At 36.0% G+C, this 22026-nt stretch overlaps 1 protein-coding gene across 1 annotated transcript; it reads left to right on the top strand.

Annotated features, from left to right (window-relative positions):
* The first annotated feature begins 4772 nt into the window (after positions 1-4772).
* Positions 4773-14014, top strand: LOC136039449 (uncharacterized). Its single transcript, XM_065723208.1, has 3 exons — positions 4773-4795; positions 9503-9746; positions 13515-14014. The coding sequence occupies exons 2-3, from the start codon at positions 9524-9526 to the stop codon at positions 13649-13651; spliced, it is 360 nt and encodes a 119-aa protein (XP_065579280.1). The 5' UTR covers positions 4773-4795; positions 9503-9523; the 3' UTR covers positions 13652-14014.
* The last annotated feature ends 8012 nt before the right edge of the window (positions 14015-22026 follow it).

Genomic DNA, 22026 nt, shown 5'->3' with positions numbered 1-22026 from the left:
CACAAATTCTCAGACGCATTTAACACTTATGTTAATGTTTAAGAAGAAGCATAATTCAATAAATTCAGTGTACTCTAATTGCAGTAATGCTTGCTTACAAATTGCTTAGTGTGCGCATTGTTCATTTACCCCCAGCTTGTTGTTATTTCTTATAGGTGCTTGGGTTTTGAATAAATAGACTTCACTCAACCCGACTTGAACACTACATGGTGTCAGAAGTGGGATGGATGCAGAAACGCCTAGAATCAACTGGAGCTCGGATAATCTAGAATCCGAATGGACGAAGTTTGAAAACCATGCTAAGTTAATGTTCATTGGACCACATGCCAGAAAGACAGCAAAACAGCGGCTCATATCTTCTCATCTGGGTAGGCGAAAAAGGGAGAGAAATCTTCAGAACATTTGATCTAACTGACGGTGAAAAGGAAGACGTTGATGCACACTTCACCAAATTCAGAGAATATGCAGCCCCGAAAAAAAAAATCAAGTCTTCTGGATACATCTTCCGAAAGTATGACCAAAAGCAAGAGAGCATAGAAAAATACATTATCGATTTGAAAATCGTAGTGAAACCATGCGGTTACGCGGACAAAGACGAAATGCTAAGAGACAGGATAGTGGATGGAGTGGCGAATCCCAAAATACGTGAGAAACTCCTCTCGGTAGGAGACACCCTATCCCTGAACAAAACAGTAACCATTTGTAGAGCGTTCGAAACAACCCAAGCACAGCTGTAAACCTTCGAAGGCAGAGAAATCAAGCAGGAAATCGATTCCATTGCCAATATTCCATTGCCAAAAGTCCGCCACATCCAAGTCCAAATAACCAGAATGCTACTTCTGCAGTGGAACGTACTCACAGAACCATAGTTGCCCAGCAAAAGGGAAGACTTGCTCAAAATGCAAAAAGCCAAACCACTTTGCAAAGGTTTGCAGAAGTGCAGAAGAGAAAGTTGTACATACTGGGGAGGACGGTGAAGCAATATCTGAAACAGCAGACGACACAGACGAAGTGTTCCTGTACACAATAGAGAACAACACTAGAGAAGATGAGGTATTTGCCAAATTATCCTTTGAGGGATAAATGTGTATAAAATTCATAATCGACACAGAAGCACAGGTGAATGTGCTACCACTCCAGTATTACAATAAATTGCCAATAAAACTCGGCCTGATAAAAGGCAGCCAGAAAACTGACAAGCTACTGTAGATCAGCTGTCCCCTATGCAGGAATCAGTCACCTGACCTGCCGATACTAAGATGGAAGGACACAGTCACATGCATTCTACATTATCAGGTCCAACACAACTCCAATCGTGGGTCTAAAAACCTGCAAAGATCTGAAGCTGATCAAATTGATATTAAACATCTAAAAAGAAGACAGGACGACTAGTGCTTCCTCTAAACTTGTAAATGAGTACAAGGACACTTTTGAAGGAATTGGAAGCCTGGAAAACAAATTCGAGATCCACCTAAAAGAAAATACTGTCCCTACTGTTTACCCTGCGAGACCTTTAGCAATGAAACAGAAACTTGAGGACTAGCTGGACCTAGTAGAAGCCCTAAACATAATTGGAAAATTCAGCGAGCCAACTGACTGGGTAAACGCCATCGTCATGGTCGTAAAGAAGGACGGGAGCGTCCACCTATTTATAGACCCTGTGGATCTGAACAAAGCAATCTGACAACCTCTTTGCCCAATCCCCACGTTCGAAGACACAACAGAGGACTTACACGGCATATCAACCGTAAGCAAGCTTGACGTCCAGTCAGGCTACCGGATATTGCCGCTAACCAAACGGTCATCATTCTACAAAACATTTAGCACCGTTTTTGGAATATACAGATGGAAAAGATACCAATTCGGTCTTGTGTCAGCACAAGATGAATTCCAGCGTCAAATGGACGAGATATTCGAAGGGTTGGAAGGCATCCGCATCCTCGTCGATGACATCCTCATATACGGAAAAAGTCAAGAAGAGGACGACAATAGGCTCCGTGCAGTCCTTAAACGCGCCAGGGAGAAACGAGTGAGATTCAATCGGGAAAAATGCACATTCGGAATGGAACAAGTAAAATACTTTGGTCGCATCATCAGCAAAGAAGGAATCAAACCAGACCCCGAAAAACTAAACGCCATGGAAAGAACGCCAAGCCCTTTTGGGCATGCTCAACTTCCTATCCCGATACATCCCCAGTCTCTCATCCAGAAAGAAGACCTTACGAGACCTCATACAAGAAATAGAGTTCGAGTGGAAACCACATCACGAAGAATGTTTCAGCGCCATCAAGCGTTCAATCACTGACAATCTAGCCTTCTTTGACCACAGCAGCCGCACAGTTGACTTGAAAGTCGACGCCTCGAAGAACGGATTAGGGGCAGAGATCTCAACCAATAAAAACATTTGTGACTACGCATCTAGAGCTCTCAGCAAGATTGAACAAAACTACTCACGACTCAAAAAAGAAATGTACACAATTGTGTATGGATTAAAACATTTCCATCATTACATCTACGGGGGGAAGGTAACCGTCACCACCGATCATAGACCACTGGAAACCATCCTGTCAAAACCTCCACACCAAGCACCAACACGGCTGCAGAGAATGATGATCCAAACTCTGCCATATGACTTGGAAGTCATGTATAGCCCAGGTTCCGACATACCCGTAGCTGACATGCCCTCGCGACTACACCCCCCAGACACCGACTTCCAGATGCAGAGAGACATCGAAGCTTATGTTCACGCAGTAATGAAAACACTGTCCGTGAGAGACTGCAAACTCAGGAAAATCTGTCAATTGACTGAACATGATAAACAACTCAGCACTCTTCAGTCTGTCATGCAGCATGGTTGGCCATGGACTCGAAAAACATGTCCTGTTGATGCATCAGCAATCTGGAACATAAGAAGCGAGCTGGCAGAAGTCGACGCAATAGTTTTCAAAGGCCCGAGAATCATCATACCCCAGGTCCTCACACAAGAAAATCTGATCCAGCTACACGTAGCACACCTTGGCTTGAAAAAACAAAGCAACGCGCGAGGATGCTGGCCAGGCATGAACGTCGACATCGAATCCTTCGTTGGACAATGCAAAACATGTGCCCGCCATGGCCTGAACAACCAGAGAGAACCACTCATCAACACAGAAATTCCATCACTACCATGGCAATACGTTGCAGTAGACTTATTCGAATGGGAAAAAGCCCAATTTCATATCACGATTGACTACTACATCCGTTATTTCGAATTCGATCGTCTTCAGAGCCAGACATCAACGACAATCATCGGCAAACTCAAGAATCACTTCGCACGCTTTGGAATACCACAGAAGATGACATCCGACAACGGCGCTCAACTCTTCTCGCGCAAATTCAACTAATTTGCTCAGACTTAGGGAATTGAACTCAAGACCTCAAGCCCAATATATCCCAAGACAAACGGACTTGTCGAGAAATCCGTGCAAACATGCAAAAGAATCCTGTCAAAATAAAAGGATATCGGTACCAACCCGTATAAAGCTCTCCTAGAGGACCGTAACAGCACGGTAGACAACTTTGCCTCACCCGCACAGCTACTACAGAGTCGACAGCTTAGATTCTTACTACCCTCTACGTACCAACACCTGAAACCAAAGGTCGTCACCAAGTCGGACTTCCTCTATAGTCGAAACGTCATGCAAAGACGCCAGAAATCCCATCATGACAAATTTGTGAAACCCTTTCCTGAACTTGAGGCTGGAGACACTGTTTTCGTCCAACGAAAACCAAATGACATATGGACCAAGGGAAAGATAACCGTACGCCATAGCAACCCGTGGTCCTACATCGTCAAAACAACTGATAGCTCAAGACTAATAAGGAACGGGATTTACATATTCAGACGACCAACCCCACACCGCCACCCATACCCTACTGTCATGGCCGGCCACAGTGTCGATAATACCCAAACACCCCATACCGAAAGTGAGCAGATAACAGTAAACGTCACCTGCGAAAGTAAAAAAAAAAACAGCTCTGCCACCCCTTCGACAGTCACCGGATCGTCCCCGGTGGGGCTTATGTCAGAGAAACCTATCTCACCCGAGCATGCCTCAGTAGAGCCTACCGCGGTAGACACATCACCTGTCAGAGGCACCATATACTCGCGGCTGGCGACCACCAACCTCACACCGTGACGCACCAGAAGCGGACGTGTCGTAAGGCCCCCAACATGACCTGACATGTGACCTTGCAAGCACTTTCTTCAAAAAACGAAAGAAGATGCAGTAATGCTTGCTTACAAATTGCTTAGTGTGCGCATTATTTATTAACCCCCAGCTTATTGTTGTTATTTTTTATAGGTGCTTGGGTTTCGAATAAATAAACTTCACTCAATCCGACTCAAACACTACACTAATAATATAAGGCTACTAGCATGCCTTACAATACATTAATTTTACTCATATTCTTCAAAAAAGACTGAATTATTTTCAATGGCGCTCAATTGAAGTCCAGTATCATTTAGTTTTTTTTTATTATTAACAACTTTTCTTGAAAACGAGCCTAAAATCTAGGCATTATGGAATAGTTTCTTGAATATATGCATTTTGAATAATGCAACTTGAAAATATTAATACGTCTGTAAATGTACCCAAGAGTATCTAACTTCGTCCGTTGTCTCCTCGGAATATATCAAGCGGTCGTTTTTCCTCAACGCTACCTGGCTTTTGATTTAGCCTTAATATCGGAAATATGACCCACCATTATCATCAATAACTCGTTACAGTTCGTCTCGTGTTCAAAGTCTCAAGAGGTAAATCTACTTAAGACTCTATTTGGTGTTAAATGTTAGGAATAATCTAGTCCGCCTATGGTCAACTCGTTCAAGTGGACTGTTCTGTGACCATTATTGTTCAATCCAATTCTTTTCTCTCTTATTTCTGTGACTATCTACCTTAGTTCTGCCCTAGGAATGACACATTTAGACTTAGCCAATCTCATCAAATGAACTGACATAATTTTTCAAACAATCCTCATAAGGGCATACTCCATATTTGCCTCTCACTTAATTGGACTAAGCTTTAGATTTGATGATGACTATTGTGGGGGGATAAAGTAGTTACATATGGTGATTCTCTTGCCTGATTAAATCTGGGTGTCTATTGCATAAGGTGACCCTGATACAGTATAGCTTGAGAGATAGGCACAACTTGTGGAACAAAATGTTGTGTTTTACCTGTATCACAGTTAAAATACGCCACTATACCCAAAAATATCACTCTAATCAAAAGCTTTTTTAACATATAGAAATATATTTTTTTATTCAATTAAATAATTAATAATTGTCTTTCAACACCCAAATTTATTATTTGCTTTATTTAAAAAGTTATGGGTGTTTCACATTTCACATGTTGTACTTTGAGAAGAAATTCTCAGGATACTTTATAGTTAGTCTCCTTCATCAACAAGATTAGAAATCTTGGTAAAATTCTAGCTAATTGACTTCTTGCTATCTCAGAAAGGGTTTAGGTTAGGAAAATGAAACTTTCAGGGATGAATCTACAGACTAAAGTATGTCTTGTAAGGTTAGGGTACCTAACCTAACAACCTTTGATGACCTTTAAAAATATGTGTGTTATAAAAGTGAAACCTTGCAATATAGATTTTTTGCTTAATTGAAGTACAAGAAAATTGTTTTCAGCTTCATAACTGCTCAATTCCATTATATAAGGTTTTAAAGATATGCAAATACATTTCCTAAATTCTATAAAAACATTGATATGGCTCAAAATTCTACTCAACTAACAGGAATTGCATTTTCAAAAATAAAGGCAGAGAAAAAGCAACTAATAATTGAAAACTAAGGGAAAATGTTGTTTTGTCAAAATTTCAATAGGTATAGAGCTGTCATGTAGGCAAATTTCAGGGCCCTCTAGAGGGGGAAGGAGTGGAGGTGGGTACTTTAAAATACCTTCCTGGGACATACTTTAGCCTGTAGAACCATCCCTGAAAGTTTCATTTTCCTAACCTAAACCCTTTCAGAGATAGCCTAGCAAGATGTCAATTAACTAGAATTTTACCAAAATTTTGTTTGTGATATACATGGATATGGTGGGTGCACTTAAATTAGGCTTAACTAGTCTGCACCTCTTTGTAATAATAGTTCCCAAAAGGAAAGATAATTACTACCAAGCTTTTAATTTATCTAAAGGATTGTTTTTTAAGGCAGGAAACCTATTTAGGCCAGCCCATTTGTTTTTCTAGGACAAGTGGCTATAGAGGGAGAAAGAGTAGAGATAGGTACTTCAAAATATCTTCCCAGGGCACACTTTAGCATGTAGACCCATCCTTGAAAGATTTATTTCCTAATCTAACCCCTAACCAAGATAGCCAAAAGTAGCTAAAGTAGAATTTCACCAAAAATTGTCCCTGGAAGGTATTTTCAAGTACTTTTGATGTACTTTGTATTAGATATTTTTCAAGAAAATTTGTTAGCTTCACCAACAACTATGCTCAATCCCTATCTATGAAGTTTCAAAGATCTTAAAATAGGTCTAGGCTACATTTCATAAAGTTTGAAAAAAAGACATTTGGCATTGCTTAACATTCTACTTAAGTAACATGAATTGCATTTTTGGAACTAAAACAACAGAAAAAGAAACTGGTAACTGAAAATTATGATAAAATGTAGACTATTTGTCAAATATCCTATAGGTCTAGTAGAGGAATTGGTAAGACTCAGAAACCAGAAGAGGTATAACATGGGAGCTTTGCAAGACTTTCCCAGAGAATGTTTTTGGCCCTGTTCTCTAACCTAGCCTCTTTCCAAGATAGCAAAAAGTAGTTAAACAAAAATTTACTGAATTGTTCAGACTGAACTCTATCTATAAGTGAAATCTAATAGAAAACTAGTTTGCAAGTCTAAACATCCAAAAAAAATTCAATGATATTAGGCTCCTAGTTGACTAGAAAAACTTTTCTAAATAGGATATGAATGGAACTATGTTGCAAAAAATAATAATTATGTATGAGACAGCTAATTTAAAGTGCTTTATTGTAAATTTTCTCCATATTTTATATCAGGCCTTTAATGTCTGGGCTAATATAGGGTAGCCTAAACATTTCTGGGCTAACATAGGGTAGACTAAACTTGATTTTCCCACCTGTTGAAACAGTAGGCTACTACTGAACTAAAGCTGAATTTTAGGGTTATAATTTTAGACTCTTAGATTTGAATTCTAGATGATACTTTTTTACTTCCCTGGAATTTAGGCTTGTTAAGTTTGCTGAATAAATTATCATGTTTAGATCTGAAGTCCAATAATGGTTTCAATTTAGGGGCAAGATTTCCCCAACCATATCATTCAATTTTGCAAACTGAATCCTTGTTGCCTTTTTTTAGACTAACCACTCTGCTGTTAATAATGAGCAAGATCTTGATATCATTATTGACAATGAACTAAAATTCAGTCCTCATGCTAAGAGGTGGGCTGCTGGTTCTACTTCAACCAAGAGACTGATTAAGCATGCTGTTTCCACCCTCCCTGAAGTCATCAGTCTTCTATATAAGGACTTTGTCTCTGAGGCACGATCTAAATGAAAGCGATTTGATGTAGTGGTGGTTTTGGCATATATTTGGTCCAGCACAAAATCTTGGTTATCCCCCTCCCTCATGTCCCAGAAAAAAATTCAGACAAAATTTGATTAAAACTTACTTTTCTTATTTTAACATCTGGAAAATTTGAATAATAAAAATCACAAAAACAATGCAATTAATCAAATTGGGTGTACTTAATATAGTTTACAAGGAATAGATATAAAGATATGGGAAAAATGTAAATTATGGATTTCATTTACTTATACTTACTGCCAACTGTGTCCTCTACTTTATTTTGATAAATATGACATTTCTTAACCACTAATTATTTATTTGAAATTTAAAGCCCTCAAAATTTTGTCACTTGGGTCAAGTGCCCCCCTGAAACCACCTCTTCTTCAAAACATCTAGCAGAGAGACCAGCAGACTATATATAAGCCTACAACGACATGTGTCATTGAAGGAAGCTCAATTGCACAGTATGACTCCTAAAAAAAAGTCTTCACTTAAAAAAAGAACAACTCAAAAACGCTTTGAGTTCTTACTGTTACTCTCGTAATGCTCGGAAGATTTCAGCTATGCCTTTTTATATAGGACACGGCGAAATAAAAACAATGAACATCCATAAGAACTATACAATTTTTTTAATTTTGTTTAATGTTTATAATATCTTTTTTATTTGTAAAGTTTTAAAGTTTTGACTTCAAATTTTACAATACGATTCTTCCCAAAAGGTTTAGTTTTAGCTAACAAAGTCTCTTTTTTCACTTAGATTTAATAAAATTATTGTAAAATTGTTAATAATTTTATTGAAAATCTATATTTTTTAAATGGCATTGTGGCCCAAAAGAAAAGGCATGTATCAGTTTTTCATGAGATGGAAAATCAAGTTTTTTGGTTTCCAAAATCCTTGTAATTATTGGTCAATGTAGCTTGGCTTCTTTTCAATATATTTTATGTAGGATAATGTTAGTGTGGTCTTTGAACTAGGGTTTTTTTTTCATGACCCCTCCTTCCTTTGAAGTAAATATTTCTTCAAAATGGACCATTTGAATGAAGATCTTCTCTAGTATTGCTGATTAGCCAGCAAGAGTTTAAAAGATCGACTCGACTTCATATTAGATGGAGTTGAAGGTGTGTGCTTAACTCAAGCCTGTATAGCTCAACCCCATTCAACTCAACATAATTGACTCAACCCTGTTTAAGCTAACATCGTTGCAACTCAACCCCATTTAACCAAAACTCTTGCCGGGGTCAAGTTAAACAGGAGTTGGACTGTATTGGGGTTGGGTCAAATAGTGGGTTGAGTTAAATGAAGCTTGAGTTGAATGGAGTTAAAAATGTATGGAACCGGAGTTGGATTATAACTGATACTTTGGAATGAAAAATAATCTATGGATATATTCTTAAGGAAAATTTTTTGGAATTTCACATCTTTTTGAGAAGTCTCATGAATATAATTTCTAGATGTTTTCCAGAGAAATTGCCTACGGTTTGTTTTTGGTACCCGACTGACTGAACGTATTTCAAACAGTAGGCTATAAGAAATGAGTGGGTCAATACCGCTTTTTAGGGCTAGAGTGAAGGGTTAGATGGCTTGGCCTCGTTTTACGGAGGAAGAATGACAGATTTTCAAGGATTGTCCTTTTTGGCCAACCGCTTAGGGCGAAACGGAAACCAGGTCTCCTGTAATTGGGGTGGGATGTTGTTGTTGGTAAATGGGAACTTCCTTGGAGGGTGCCAATATGCTTTGAATAGATTGGAATGTAGAAATAGCGTGCATAGCTTTGTTTTGGTCTCAGGTGACTTGGTGCTGAGTTGTTACTAGTAGTAGTAGTGTCATGAATAGTGCAAAAAGTGTCACAAATTGTCATGGATGCTCGTTTAATCATACAACATAGCCTGAGTGTTTTCTCATTTTAGTTTTTCCCTAGCTGTTTTTCAATGTCTTCTCCAACTAAAGTTTATTCTATGGAATTTCAAATCCAAAAGCTGATTAAAAGCTTCCCAAAGTTCTCAAATCAAATTGAAAGGATGGATATAGTTGTTGAAGATGCTAAACGAAAGGACAAAAATATAGATGACTTGAAGAAACTGGGAAAGTTGCTCATAGAAAGAGCCAAAGCAGCTATGATAATCCCTCTTTGCAGGGATCAATCAGGAGAGGGTATGGATTTTTCAATGAATTTATTACAATAAAGTCCTTGGCCTATGGAATAAATACAAAAAAACTTTTGCATTGCGTATGGCATCTTTCAGGTTAAGTTAACTTTATTTGAAGAAGTACCCCATATACAAAACTATTAAATGTCGCTCTAAATGTAAATAAAATTAAATGAAACTAAGTAAGAACGGGTGTAACTTTTATTGGCATATAACCTTTTATACCTTCATCCTACTCAGTTTGAGGAATACTAGCTTTTCGTTTAATCCCTGATGTATTTCCTTGACATGTTTTTATTGCTTCTGTACAATCCATCTATTTAGGCTAGTATGATAAATTGCTACCTATATGCCAGTATCACTTTTTAATTAAAAAGTAAAATATGGTAAATAAATATACTTCTTTAAGCCAAAATTTTTGGCTTAATGCCAGAAAGCTTTTTTCTGACTTGAAAATGAGGAGGAAAAACTACTAAATAGTTACAAAAACTGAAGATAACAGCAGTTCTGGAAAATACTATTTAACAAAAGGAAAAAAAATATCAAACAGAACTCTTATATGGTACTCACATTAGAAAATAAAATCACAATATTTGGGCTTTTATTAGTATATGTATATTTCTCAATATTCTTTCACTGTCTTATGGTTTATAATCTCTTTTGAAGGATTGGCACGTTATTTTTCTGCAAGTTCACAATTTAGTATTTCAGTGTTTGACGATAATCTTGGTATCATTTGATAGCAGATATTTAGCTTTATCTATCCATCATTTACATCTACCATCTAATTTTGTCTATCTACCATCGTCATCCTTTTTTTACATCTTATATCCTTTATCCATCTACTATTTGACATCTACCTTCTACCACTCCTTCTCCATAGTACATTTTTCAAATTTCTTCTCCATTTCTTTAGGTTTAAACATACAAATTAAAATCATTTATTTTAGCTATTAACGAAAATCCAATGTGGTCTAAGAATTTATAGAAGGTGTTCTAAATTACTCCAAGCACTTTTTGCTTTCATCCTTTGGAATATTTTCCTCACTTCAATAAAAGCCAGAATACGTATAAAGTCAGGCTGTTAATTTTTTCAGTAAGCGTCTATTGCTCAAACCAATGGAAGATCATTCAATTGCTTTAAAGTTTTTTTTTGAAATGAGATAAAGTTTGGATTCAGAAATTTTTCTCCTCGGCTAGTTAGGTAGATGCGCTGGAAACAATGTTATAAATTTTATGCCAATTTCTTGAACAATTTCTTCCTGTTGAATAATTTTCAAAACTTGTGAATGTTTTGATTATGGCTGGGAGTTTTCTGTATTTTCATCTTGACCTGCGTCAAAAGGGGATTGTTGGTCTAAATTAAATGGATTAAAGAGGAAAGCGCAAACTGTGACCAAATATGAGGAGACAATTTAAACATTAAGTAGAATATGTTATTTTTTATCATGATGGGGAGGGGGGAACCATCTATGTTGCTTAGTGCACTTCGTACAAATCAACAAGAGCTTGAACTCCTGGCTAAATTTCTCCCCAAAAATATAGAGGAACGAAAGATGTGGATCATAGATGTAAAGTAAGTTAAATTTACAAATTATAATAATTACATTTTTAACCAATAATTACTAATTATATCAAAGCTATCCCAAGATCCTGTCGGACGACATACGTAAAAAAACTCTTACATGTACTGGGATCAAACCGACTCCTATTGTACAATGGAAAAGTACTTGCTTGAGGAACCTATTGTATAATTTCTGACACTTGCCAAATTTACATAAATAGATATTTACAGACAAATATATAAAATGAAAGATTTAGTTAAATATGAAAGAAGTTAAAGTATTGATTAAAAGAAATTACTTAATGCTACGGGACTGTCATACCGTCGAACCTACTGTAGATAACAAGGACCTCATTGGAAGGACATTGTTATTGATGGTACGTGATATTCAATGAATGGAACTTTCAAGAGTAAATCTCAACAAATTATTTTTATTTGTCTTTTAAGTTTTAGCGTAAAATCATTTTATAGTTTTATGCTGTTACAAGGATATTCCTTAATGTCATAAAAAGGATATCATTAAAAAATATATTAAACTTTCTGGTGTATTTATAATGGACTCTAGACCAAGTCCAGTCCCTATAAACTTTGACTGGTTTCATGGGCTTGGTCTATTGTATATGGATGGTTTGTATCATACCAGATTTTGATATTAAATGTCCAAATGTGATGCAGAACTTGAAAAAATCGCAGTTTTTTATGTCTAATAGTCCGTAGAGTTAGGCGAATAGCAAGTTTTTCAGTTTAAATTAGTTTGTTTTTTTTTCATAAAAGTGGATGAAAGTAAATTTTGTCAATAATTCTGTAACTTAATGGATTTTTATTTTCACTTCTGGAGCTCACTCATCCAAATTGTTTATTTTTTTTTAATGCCAGTTTTCTTGTGGTAGTTATTTGCCGAAGTTGTGAATTTTTAAACTTTTTGCCTGAATTTTCCTTGTCTGAATTAGGTTGAGACCATACTAGGCTGGAAGTAAGAATACTATAGCAATTGATCATCGGCAATTGCTGCAAAAGTTTTTTTTAAGTAACGTAAGAAAGTTACATTGAAACAAAACCACGACTCTGCACACCAACGTTTTTTTACGATCCTATTAAATTTCCATTGATTTGATCAAACATCAGATCTTTTCCGATCAGATCGATATCTGACTGATGAGGTTTGAAGTATTTAAATCTCTGATAGATTTATGCAGGGAATTCAGCCTATAGTGCTATTATGCTTCGTGTGATCTTAAATCGTACTATAAAAAGTAAGGACCTGTAGATAGGTTTATATATCTATTAGAATTTAAACCTGTATTATCTGATAGTAAGATGTCATTTCTACAATTTCATGTTGCTTCAAGTTAATTGCTAAAAAAAAATCCAGTATATAAAACCAAAATTGATTATAAAGCTTACCAAAGATAAAATGATTAAAATAAAGATACTTATAAAACTTTTTTTGGTTGGCAGGAGTCTCAGTGTATTTGGATATAGAAACTCTTTTTATTTTATTTTTATTTGCTTAATTGCTCATGACGTACGGGCTCGTCTTAGAATGCTATATTTCAAGTCTGTCTGAAACTTTCATTTGTCCTTGTTAAATTTATGAGTAGTATGAACCCCAAACGTACTTGGAATCAAATACATTTTTTAAAGTTAAATATTTCTCTGCCCAAATCGATCTGTCCGGTTTGACATAGCATAAACAGGAAAAAAGTCATCACTTTCTTCGATTGCATGAATTGCAACTCCGGCATGATGGTTTTTTGTAAATAAATAATTACATTTTGCCTTTTTGAATTTTGTGAAGGTGGAAAAATGTTTCCATATTGTTTTTTTATATTCTTTGGTACTTTCTGTGTTTTCGTTCTAATTTTTATCACATTGTTTTTACTTTATAATAAAAAACTCTCTCTCTCTCTCTCTCTCTCTCTCTCTCTCTCTCTCTACCACTTTCTTTATTTGTTTATCAGATTGTTTTTACTTTGTAAGCACGACTCTGTCACCTGCCAAATTATCTCTTTCTCTCTCTATCTCTCTCTCTCTCTCCCTCATTTTCTTTATTTGTTTAAAGTTATTTTGTTTTATCACACTCAAGCTAAATTTCGTTAGTGTTGATCATTTTGGCTGTTCTTGAGCAATAGAAAGATGAATCCTTTGAATTGTCTTTTTTTCATTTATTATCGTTTTTCACTTATTTATCCATTTTTCTTCTTATAGAACCAAAAATCCATACTGGAGTAGATCGTGAACAATTGAAGACGATTCCAAACTTCTTATCGGTGTCTATGAGCATGGCTTGGGTCCAGGCTCAAGGAGCAATATCGCGAAAGATCCTTCACTTGGTCTTGAATTGAAGATTTCGCGTTTTGATCTTTTTCCAAAAATTATGAAAAATCTAGAGAGAATCTTAATTCACTGACGGATTGAGGAAAGAGGGCTCTCTTAAATAAATCAAAGGAAAGGATTGTCATCAAAGAAATTGTTTCAGAGCCGGAGAATTGTTTTATAATCGGTGTAAAATAGCTCAGCAATTTCAAATTAGAAATTTGCTGATCATTAAATGTCTAAGTTGCAACTGCTCCTTCTTGAGCAATACTTAAAAAAGAAACAAAAAGCAAGCATTGTCAGTTGGTAGCTATCATGTCCCTGTATTCAATAGAACGATTTCATTATAACTTTATATAACTTCTTTTTTATAAATTTTATTTTTTTCATAACTTTTTTTGTATAGAACTGTATACAACTTTCAAATAACTGTTGTTTTTTCAAAGCAACAAGATATTTCCTGTTTGGGCAATATGGTGTTTAAGGGATCTTTCATCGACTTTTTTGACAGTAGTTCTATGTGAATAATGCTTGGGTTTTGTTTTTGTGTTTGGTTTTTGTTAAAAATAATTTGTTGAGATTTACTCTTGAAAGTTCCATTCATTGAATATCATGTACCATCAATAACTAGGTCCTTCCAATAAGGTCCTTGTTATCTACAGTAGGTTCGACGTTATGACAGTCCCGAAATAAGCTTTGCATATGGGGTACTTCTTCAAATAAAGTTAACTTAACCTGAAAAATGCCATACGTAACGCAAAAGTTATTTGTATTTATTCTATGACTAGAGATGGTTGAGATGGCTAGGATACTTTCTGCAGATGGAAGAGGACAGATTACCAAAGATCGTCCTTTTCAGCCATCTATCCAGGGCCAAACAAAAGCATGTCGTTGCGTGGCAGGAGGTCGCAAGGAAGGATTTAAGGGAAATTGGAACATTTTACTGGAGGCAGTGAAGAGGAAGGCTTTAAATAGATCGATCCGGAGGAGGAATCCCTTGTGTTCTAACCATAGATAGTGCTGGGTCCTACCGGCTTCACCGCTGGGCCCCATCATGGCACGAGGCAGGCGTCTATATATGGACTCTCATTGTCCCTTTTGTTCTAACCACAGACAGTTCTGGGTCCTGGCGGCTTTGCCACCAGTGCCCGTGGGCTCCGGCACGGCACACGGCAGGCTTCTATATAGGGTTTCTCATTGTCCCTTCTGTTCTAACCGCAGACATTACTGGGTCCCGGCGGCTTTACCAGCGGGCCCCAGCATGGCACGCGGCAGGCTTCTATATATGGATTCTCATTGTCCGTTGTGTTCTGGGTCCCGGCAACGCTATGTCATTTTTGGATCGAATTGATGACGTTAATTGGTTTAGTTTTCTGTTTTAAGGATTTCAAATTGCTTTGATCCATTGTCAAAATAATTAGAAATATTTGTACTATCATCAGTTTTTTACATTTTAAGAAATTTAATAATAATTTCTTTTTGACGTTAATTGACACTGACAAATTTTCTTTGAGCAGCAAGCTTTTAAGCATTAAACTTAAACAATTTCTACTAAACTTCAAACTTTTGGTTTTCTGTTTTAAGGTTTTCGAATTGCTTTAATCCATTGACGTAGCAATACTAAAATGCTATTGTTTTCTTATTGCTAAAAGTCTTTAAATGGTTTGCTTCACCCAACTTGTTTTGTGTTCTGAGCAAAGTGCTATATTGTATAATCCTACGAACATAGGGAAATATCCCCATCTGATTTATTTGCACTAATTTTATCGATATATGTTAGATAGGCACTGAAGTAATAAGCTTTATTCGTTTTAAGTTTTAACATCGCTCTTTGCTTCCCTCAGAAAAAAATTGTTTTTTAAATTAATCTTTTAAATTTAAATAAAGAAAAAACATATAGAAGGCACAAAAATATAACTAAAAAAAAAACTGATATCGATGCACCTGTCACCCATACGCGCGATAACAATACGCCTTATACAGATAAACCCGATACCAGCTTCGCTCTAGTCTTTACATCCCTTGAAAAACTATGATGAGCGTGTCCGAAATCTCAAGTATGCAGAATTAATTTCGCATCCGTCTGGAATTCTTCGAAGAATTTTCAGTCCGGACTGGAATTTCATCTGTAATTATCGCAGGGTTATGACGTCAAAAAACTACGAAAGATTCTACGAAACTGCAGCATTTATCTGAGGTTTTTCAGAAGAAACTGAAGAAAGATAGTGGCGATCCATATCTAAGAGGGTGTTCCAGGTGAAAAATCAAGTAACTTTAAAGTAACTAGAGAAGTTACTTGAATTTTACATTCACCAGGAACGGCTTTTGAAGTAACTAAGGTCTTATTCAGATAGAAAAAAATATTACGACCAAGATTTTGATAACATTTGTTTTAGACTCATTTAGGCTGAATTTAGAATAACTTCCTGTGCATAAGTCCTTGTAAATATTGTAGCTAAGGCCACCAACCATAGAGGAAACTCTTAGAATATATTGGAACTGATCTTGAAATAAAAAAATTTAGATACACTCTAGGGGTGTATGAATAGGATATTCTAGGCTAGTTGCATGTTTAAACTTGTTTGTCTTGGGTATAGTTTGAATAACGTAACCTCTTGCCAAGATAGCAAAAAGTATCTAAACTAGAATTTTACCACAATTATTTTTTCTGCATTGTTTCCTGATTGATTAAGCTAGCCTAACCTATATCTTAAATTTAACCCACTGTATAAAATTGACCTACATTGTTCACAAAAAGAAAAGCAGAATGCTGCATAAATAACTTAATGCCAAATTCATTTTGGAAAGGTATTAATTTTGCAATAAATCTGTGGGCATTAACCTAGATTTGGTTTAAATATCCTGTTTCTATATTAATTTCAGTGCATTAGTGTCTGAGATAGCATACAGTAGTGTTGATTATTGAAACTTTTTGGCTTAGGCCTATCTTTTTCTTACATTCAGTTGAACTATTAAGGTTAGAATTTTAGACTAGGCTAGTTAGAATTTCCAAATGATGGCCTTTTCACTAAGCTATCTTTAAAAGTATTTGAGCTTACTACATTATTTTTTAATAATGGATCTGCATCAAATGAGAGGGAGTTCCCCTAGATTTGGCCAAATTTTTTGGGAATTTTCATTGCAATATCTATATTTTGGTACATCCATCAAGGAACCCCCCTTCTCAGATTTTCAAAATACATTCCCTTCCCCCTCCCATTTACAGTTTTGTGAATTAGTGCCATTTGTGAATTACCATAGCAGAAAGACTTTCGTTTTGTCCTGGATTTTGTTTTATTTTATACTTGACTGATTTCAGCTTATTCATAGAAAATTGTAAAGGTTTCATGTCTTCATTTTTATGGAATTTGTTTTTTTATTTATTTGCATAATTTTATAGTATTTGCTCATGAATAGGTTAAACTTGTATCAGATCAAAGGTATAATCTATATAAAAAATGCCAATTTTTCATGATAATTAAAAATATTTTCTTGGGCATTAATTTGTGAACACAGAACATTTTGTTGTTAGGGCAATATAATTTTCAGAAACTTGTTTAATAACCAAATCAGGCTCATACTTAGGCCCATGACCTAAACTTAACAAGAGAAAGAAACAGAAAGTTGCAGGTAGGATTTAATTTAGAGCAAAGTGGATGACATATATTTGAAATATTCAGTTCACCAAGTTTAACCTTTATAAAGCAGAGTAGTCACAACACAGTTTTCAGTTTACTGTATTTGCTTCTAATTAAGTCTAGGCTTTCTTTGAGACCACAGTCCAAGATAAAAATGATTTATTCAAAGCCCAATAAAGGAACAAAATTTTACAGCCTCCATCAAATATTCCAAAATTCATGAAAAATATAGCATAGAGATACTTACTTACTTAGACTTAGGTCCTCCCACGCCTGAGGGTGCATAAGGCAGCAACAGTGGTTTGCCACGACGACCTGTCCTGAGCCTTCGACCAAAGCTCCTCCATCGAAGACCTTGCCAGCTTTGCCTCCTTCTCTAACATCCTGCCAACTGTCATTTTGGGTCTCCCTGACTTGCGGAGGCTGGGGGGTATCCAACACCATATGTCATGAGGTAGCCTTCCATCACCTATTCGCACCATGTGCCCCCAATACATCCATCGTCGCTTTCTAATGGTATCAAGGATGGGGGTATGATTTGTTATGGTATAAATCTCATCATTTCTTATTCTCTCAGTCCAATGTATATTCAAAATATATCTTAAGCAGTTATTATCGAATGCCCATAGTCGTTTTCCTAGTTGCGCAGTGATACTCCAAGTTTCACAACCATATGTAAGGACAGAGAGGACATTGCTATTATAAATTCTGAGTTTTAGCTTCTGGGAATATTTACTATTTCTCCAAACATTTCTGAGACAATTGAAGGCAGAGCCAGCCAATGCTATTTGGCACAAAATTTCTCTTTCAGGATTGGCATCTTGCTTAAGAATGCTGCCTAGATATTTGAACTCTCTCACTACTTCAATTTCCTCATTGTTGACCAAAAGTCCCTCAGCTAAGTCAGGAATGACTGCATTTGACATTGATTTAGTCTTGTTAGCGTTTATGGAGAGTCCAACAGCATTTGCCACACGCTCAAGTTCATTTATATTGTGTTGTATATCTTCTGATTCGTGAGCGAAGAGTGCAATATCGTCCGCAAAAACACCATCATGGAGGGTTCTTAGTGGGTTTAATTGTAGAGCCTCACTGAAGCTACATCCACGAAGCACAAAATCTATGACTATGGCAAATAACAGTGGCGATAGAATGCAGCCCTGCCTTACACCCGACTGAACGGTAAACCAGTCCGTTAGGCCACCCTCGGTTTGTACTGCACACTTAATATCGAGGTAAAGCGCTTTAATTATATTTACAATTTTAATCGGGATCCCGTAATGTATTAAGATTTTCCACATGGTCTCGCAGTGTATCGAGTCGAAGGCCTTGAGAAAGTCAATAAATACTACGAGTAATTGAACCTGCCATTCGTTAGATTCTTCGAGCAGGATTCTCAGGCTAAATATTAGGTCGCAACACGATCTGTTTTGGCGGAATCCATGTTGTTCATCTCTCAGAACTTTCTCCACTTTACTTTGAATTCTATTGAGAATAATTTGGCACAAAACCTTGCTGCCTACTGATTGTAAAGCGATGCCTCTCCAATTGTCACATTTAGTCTTTTGTCCTTTTTTGAAGAGTTTTATAATTACTGCCTTTGACCATTCACTCGGGACTTTTTCATCTTCCCAAATACATGACAAAAGTTCAAACATGGGCACTGCTAGGGCGTTTCTACCACATTTCAACAGTTCTGGGGGTATGCCATCGTTACCGGCTGCCTTTCCGTTTTTCAAAGTCATTAGAGCATCTTTTACTTCACTCAGCAAGAGAGGTCCGGAATATATTCCAAGATCAAACAGTGTTTCTTCAGGGATATTTAAAAAGGTCGTGGGAGGCACCTGATTTAATACCTCGGTGAAATGTTCCATCCAACGTCGGTTTATGTCATCCGTCTGGGTTAATAAGATGCCTTCTTTGTTTTCAACTTGAGTTGAAGAAGCCTTCGAAATACCCACAAGCTCCTTCGTTATAGCGTACACAGTACGACTATCTCCTCGCCTGACGGCTACTTCAGCCTGATCAGCCATAGTTTCGAGGAACACCCTCTTATCATTCCTAGTCCGTGTTTTGACTTGTTTATTGAGATGCTTATACTGCGCTTTTAAATCATCAAGATATTCTCTAGTGCATGTCCTATTATGCTCATGTCTATCTACGAGAATTTTGGCTTCTGCCCTTTGATCAATGATATCCCAGGTACTTTCAGATATCCACTGCTCTTTCTTCTTCCTGCTATATCCCACAACTTCTTGTGCCACTTCTTTCAGGGACTCGACGATTTTTTCCCATTGATTATCAATTGACAACTCGTCCCTTAGCATGGAAAATTTATTTGACAAAGTAGATGTATACTTTTGTAATACATAAGGGTCCTGCAGCTTTCTTACATTAAACCTTTTTACTGACCGCTGGGGCTTTATGACAGTTTTCAGTTTCAGCTTAAACTTAGCAACAACAAGTTGATGGTCGGAATAGCAGTCGGCACCTCGAAAGGTCCTAACATCCTCTAAACAACGTCGCCTGTGCTTGGCAATTAAAATATGGTCTATTTCATTTCTTGTTACACCATCAGGCGAGTTCCAAGTATATTTATGTATTTGTTTATGAGGTTCATGTTAGACGATAAGTTCATGAGTTGCACAAAAGTCAATTAAACGTACGCCATTATCATTGATTTCCCCCAGTCCATGCCTACCAAGGATAGCTGGGGCATAGGAGGCGTCACTTCCAACTTTAGCGTTAAAGTCCCCACACAAAGTCACAATATCATGCCGATGCATGCCGATTTCTGTGAAGGGAAATTTCTCTCTTCTGATGGCTGTTCAAAAACTGTTGTCTTTTGATAGGTAGAAAACAAAAATAACTGAACCTATAGACTTTGTATGCATTCCTTTCATCTCAAATACTTGATACTCTTCAAAACACTCATTATTATTGAAACAGATATCTTACAAAATCCTAAAATATCAAATAACTTCAAAAATTCAATAGATTATCTCAGCTAGAAACAATTTTAGATTTTACAATTTTACAGCTTTTTTCAAATCTTCATACAATGAACTCTGCCAGTGGTACATCAGAAATGATACAACATTATTTAGTTCTACAGTTGCTTATTGATGAAATAATGGATACTGATGTAGGATCAGATAAAAATGAAGAAAAATGGTGGTAAGTTGTAATATAATATTCAATTTAATCTTGCAAGTTATTATTTTTCTAGACACAATCTTGTATATTCAGGTATGGACAAGTTTCAAAGCTGCCAATAGCACAATTAAATAGAATTCCAAAAGCTGCTGACACTTTAGCAGCAACTGCCAAATAGCATTACTACTTAGCTACCCCATTTTCTCTATTGTGGGGTATATGTATAAATGAATGTTGGAGTGGAGACAAGTATTATGTTGACTAATAATTTGTAATTTTTTTTATTACATAGAAACAGTTTTTTAGGACCAAGAAAAAAGGATTCTGATTTTATTTAAAAATACATTATTTTGTTTTGCTACAAAGTCATTTATTGTTGTAACCTGCGATTATGATGTTATTCATCATCTTGTATACAAAGATGTCATCTTGTATACAATAATTGTGAGTCTTTATTTTGATGTGCATATTTGAAGAAAAAGTTTACCATATGTATAGACCAACTAACCCAATAGGAACATTTTGACTAAATACCTGACAGCCTGTACAACCAACAAGTCTCTTTTTGCTTCCTGGCTTTTGGCTATGGTCTGTTTTATGCTTTCTAATTAGCTAATTTTGTTTTGCTGGTTAAATAGCAGAAATATTCTTTATTTGACTATGTTTTTGAGTTTAGGCTATTTTATGGTTTTCATTTAGTTATTTTCTTTTTTCCCAAGAAAGAATGTTGGTTAAATAGCAGAAATAATCATATAGGCTACATCACCTATCACTGTCTTTGTACAATAAACTTCTAATTTCTTGGAATTAATTTTTTCAGGTTTAGCATTAATAAATTTACTCATAGATAACATTGGCCTCCAAAATTACAGTTTTGAAAATTCCGTAAAGTATTTTGCCAAGTTTCATGCTATTTGATATGTTAATTCCAAAAATGGTTCCCACCATTCCCATAATGTCAGGATTTTCTTGAAAAATGCATATGATTTTAAACAAAACCAAATTTGGAAAAGAATGATGTTGCCCAATTTCTTGTGTACTATCTGGTAACATTAGTTTCACCCAAAGCCAATAATTTTTTATTTCTTTATATTACATAGAAACAGTTTTTTAGGACTTAAAAGTTTCTGATTTTATTTAAATGGCCCTTGTGTTTCAAGAGTTAAAGAATTAAAACAAAAGGTCTAACTGTAGCATAAAGAGCAGAGTATTGTGGAGGGGAAATCAAGAAACAAATTTCTGATGGAATGTAAACATTAACTTGCTTTTCTGAATTTACAACAAATTAGTGCAAACATAAATGCTTAGTTTGGTGGTGTCCATTGTAATTCTGAGTAACTTGCAATGTCAAGGATAATAACATCTTTGTTTTATTATACTTGACATCTAAAGTTTGTGTTTCCAAGATTTGTCAGGGGCTAGTAGCTACAGTAAATTCTTAAATGATTCATAAATGAGGGTAGCTTCCCCCTCCTTAATAACTCATTTTTCACCCTGACGTTTTTAATATCTTGTAAAAGTTTCTTAGGGGCCATTTTCACAAGAATTCAAGTTCAACTAAAATCCTTGTGAAACCAACAAAAGATGGATAAAATTCATCTTTTGTTCAA

The sequence above is a fragment of the Artemia franciscana genome, chromosome 19 (genome assembly GCF_032884065.1).
Source record: "Artemia franciscana chromosome 19, ASM3288406v1, whole genome shotgun sequence".
NCBI lineage: Eukaryota > Metazoa > Arthropoda > Branchiopoda > Anostraca > Artemiidae > Artemia > Artemia franciscana.
The sequence above is the reverse complement of the archived record's forward strand: the minus strand, read 5'-3'. Positions and strand labels throughout refer to the sequence as shown.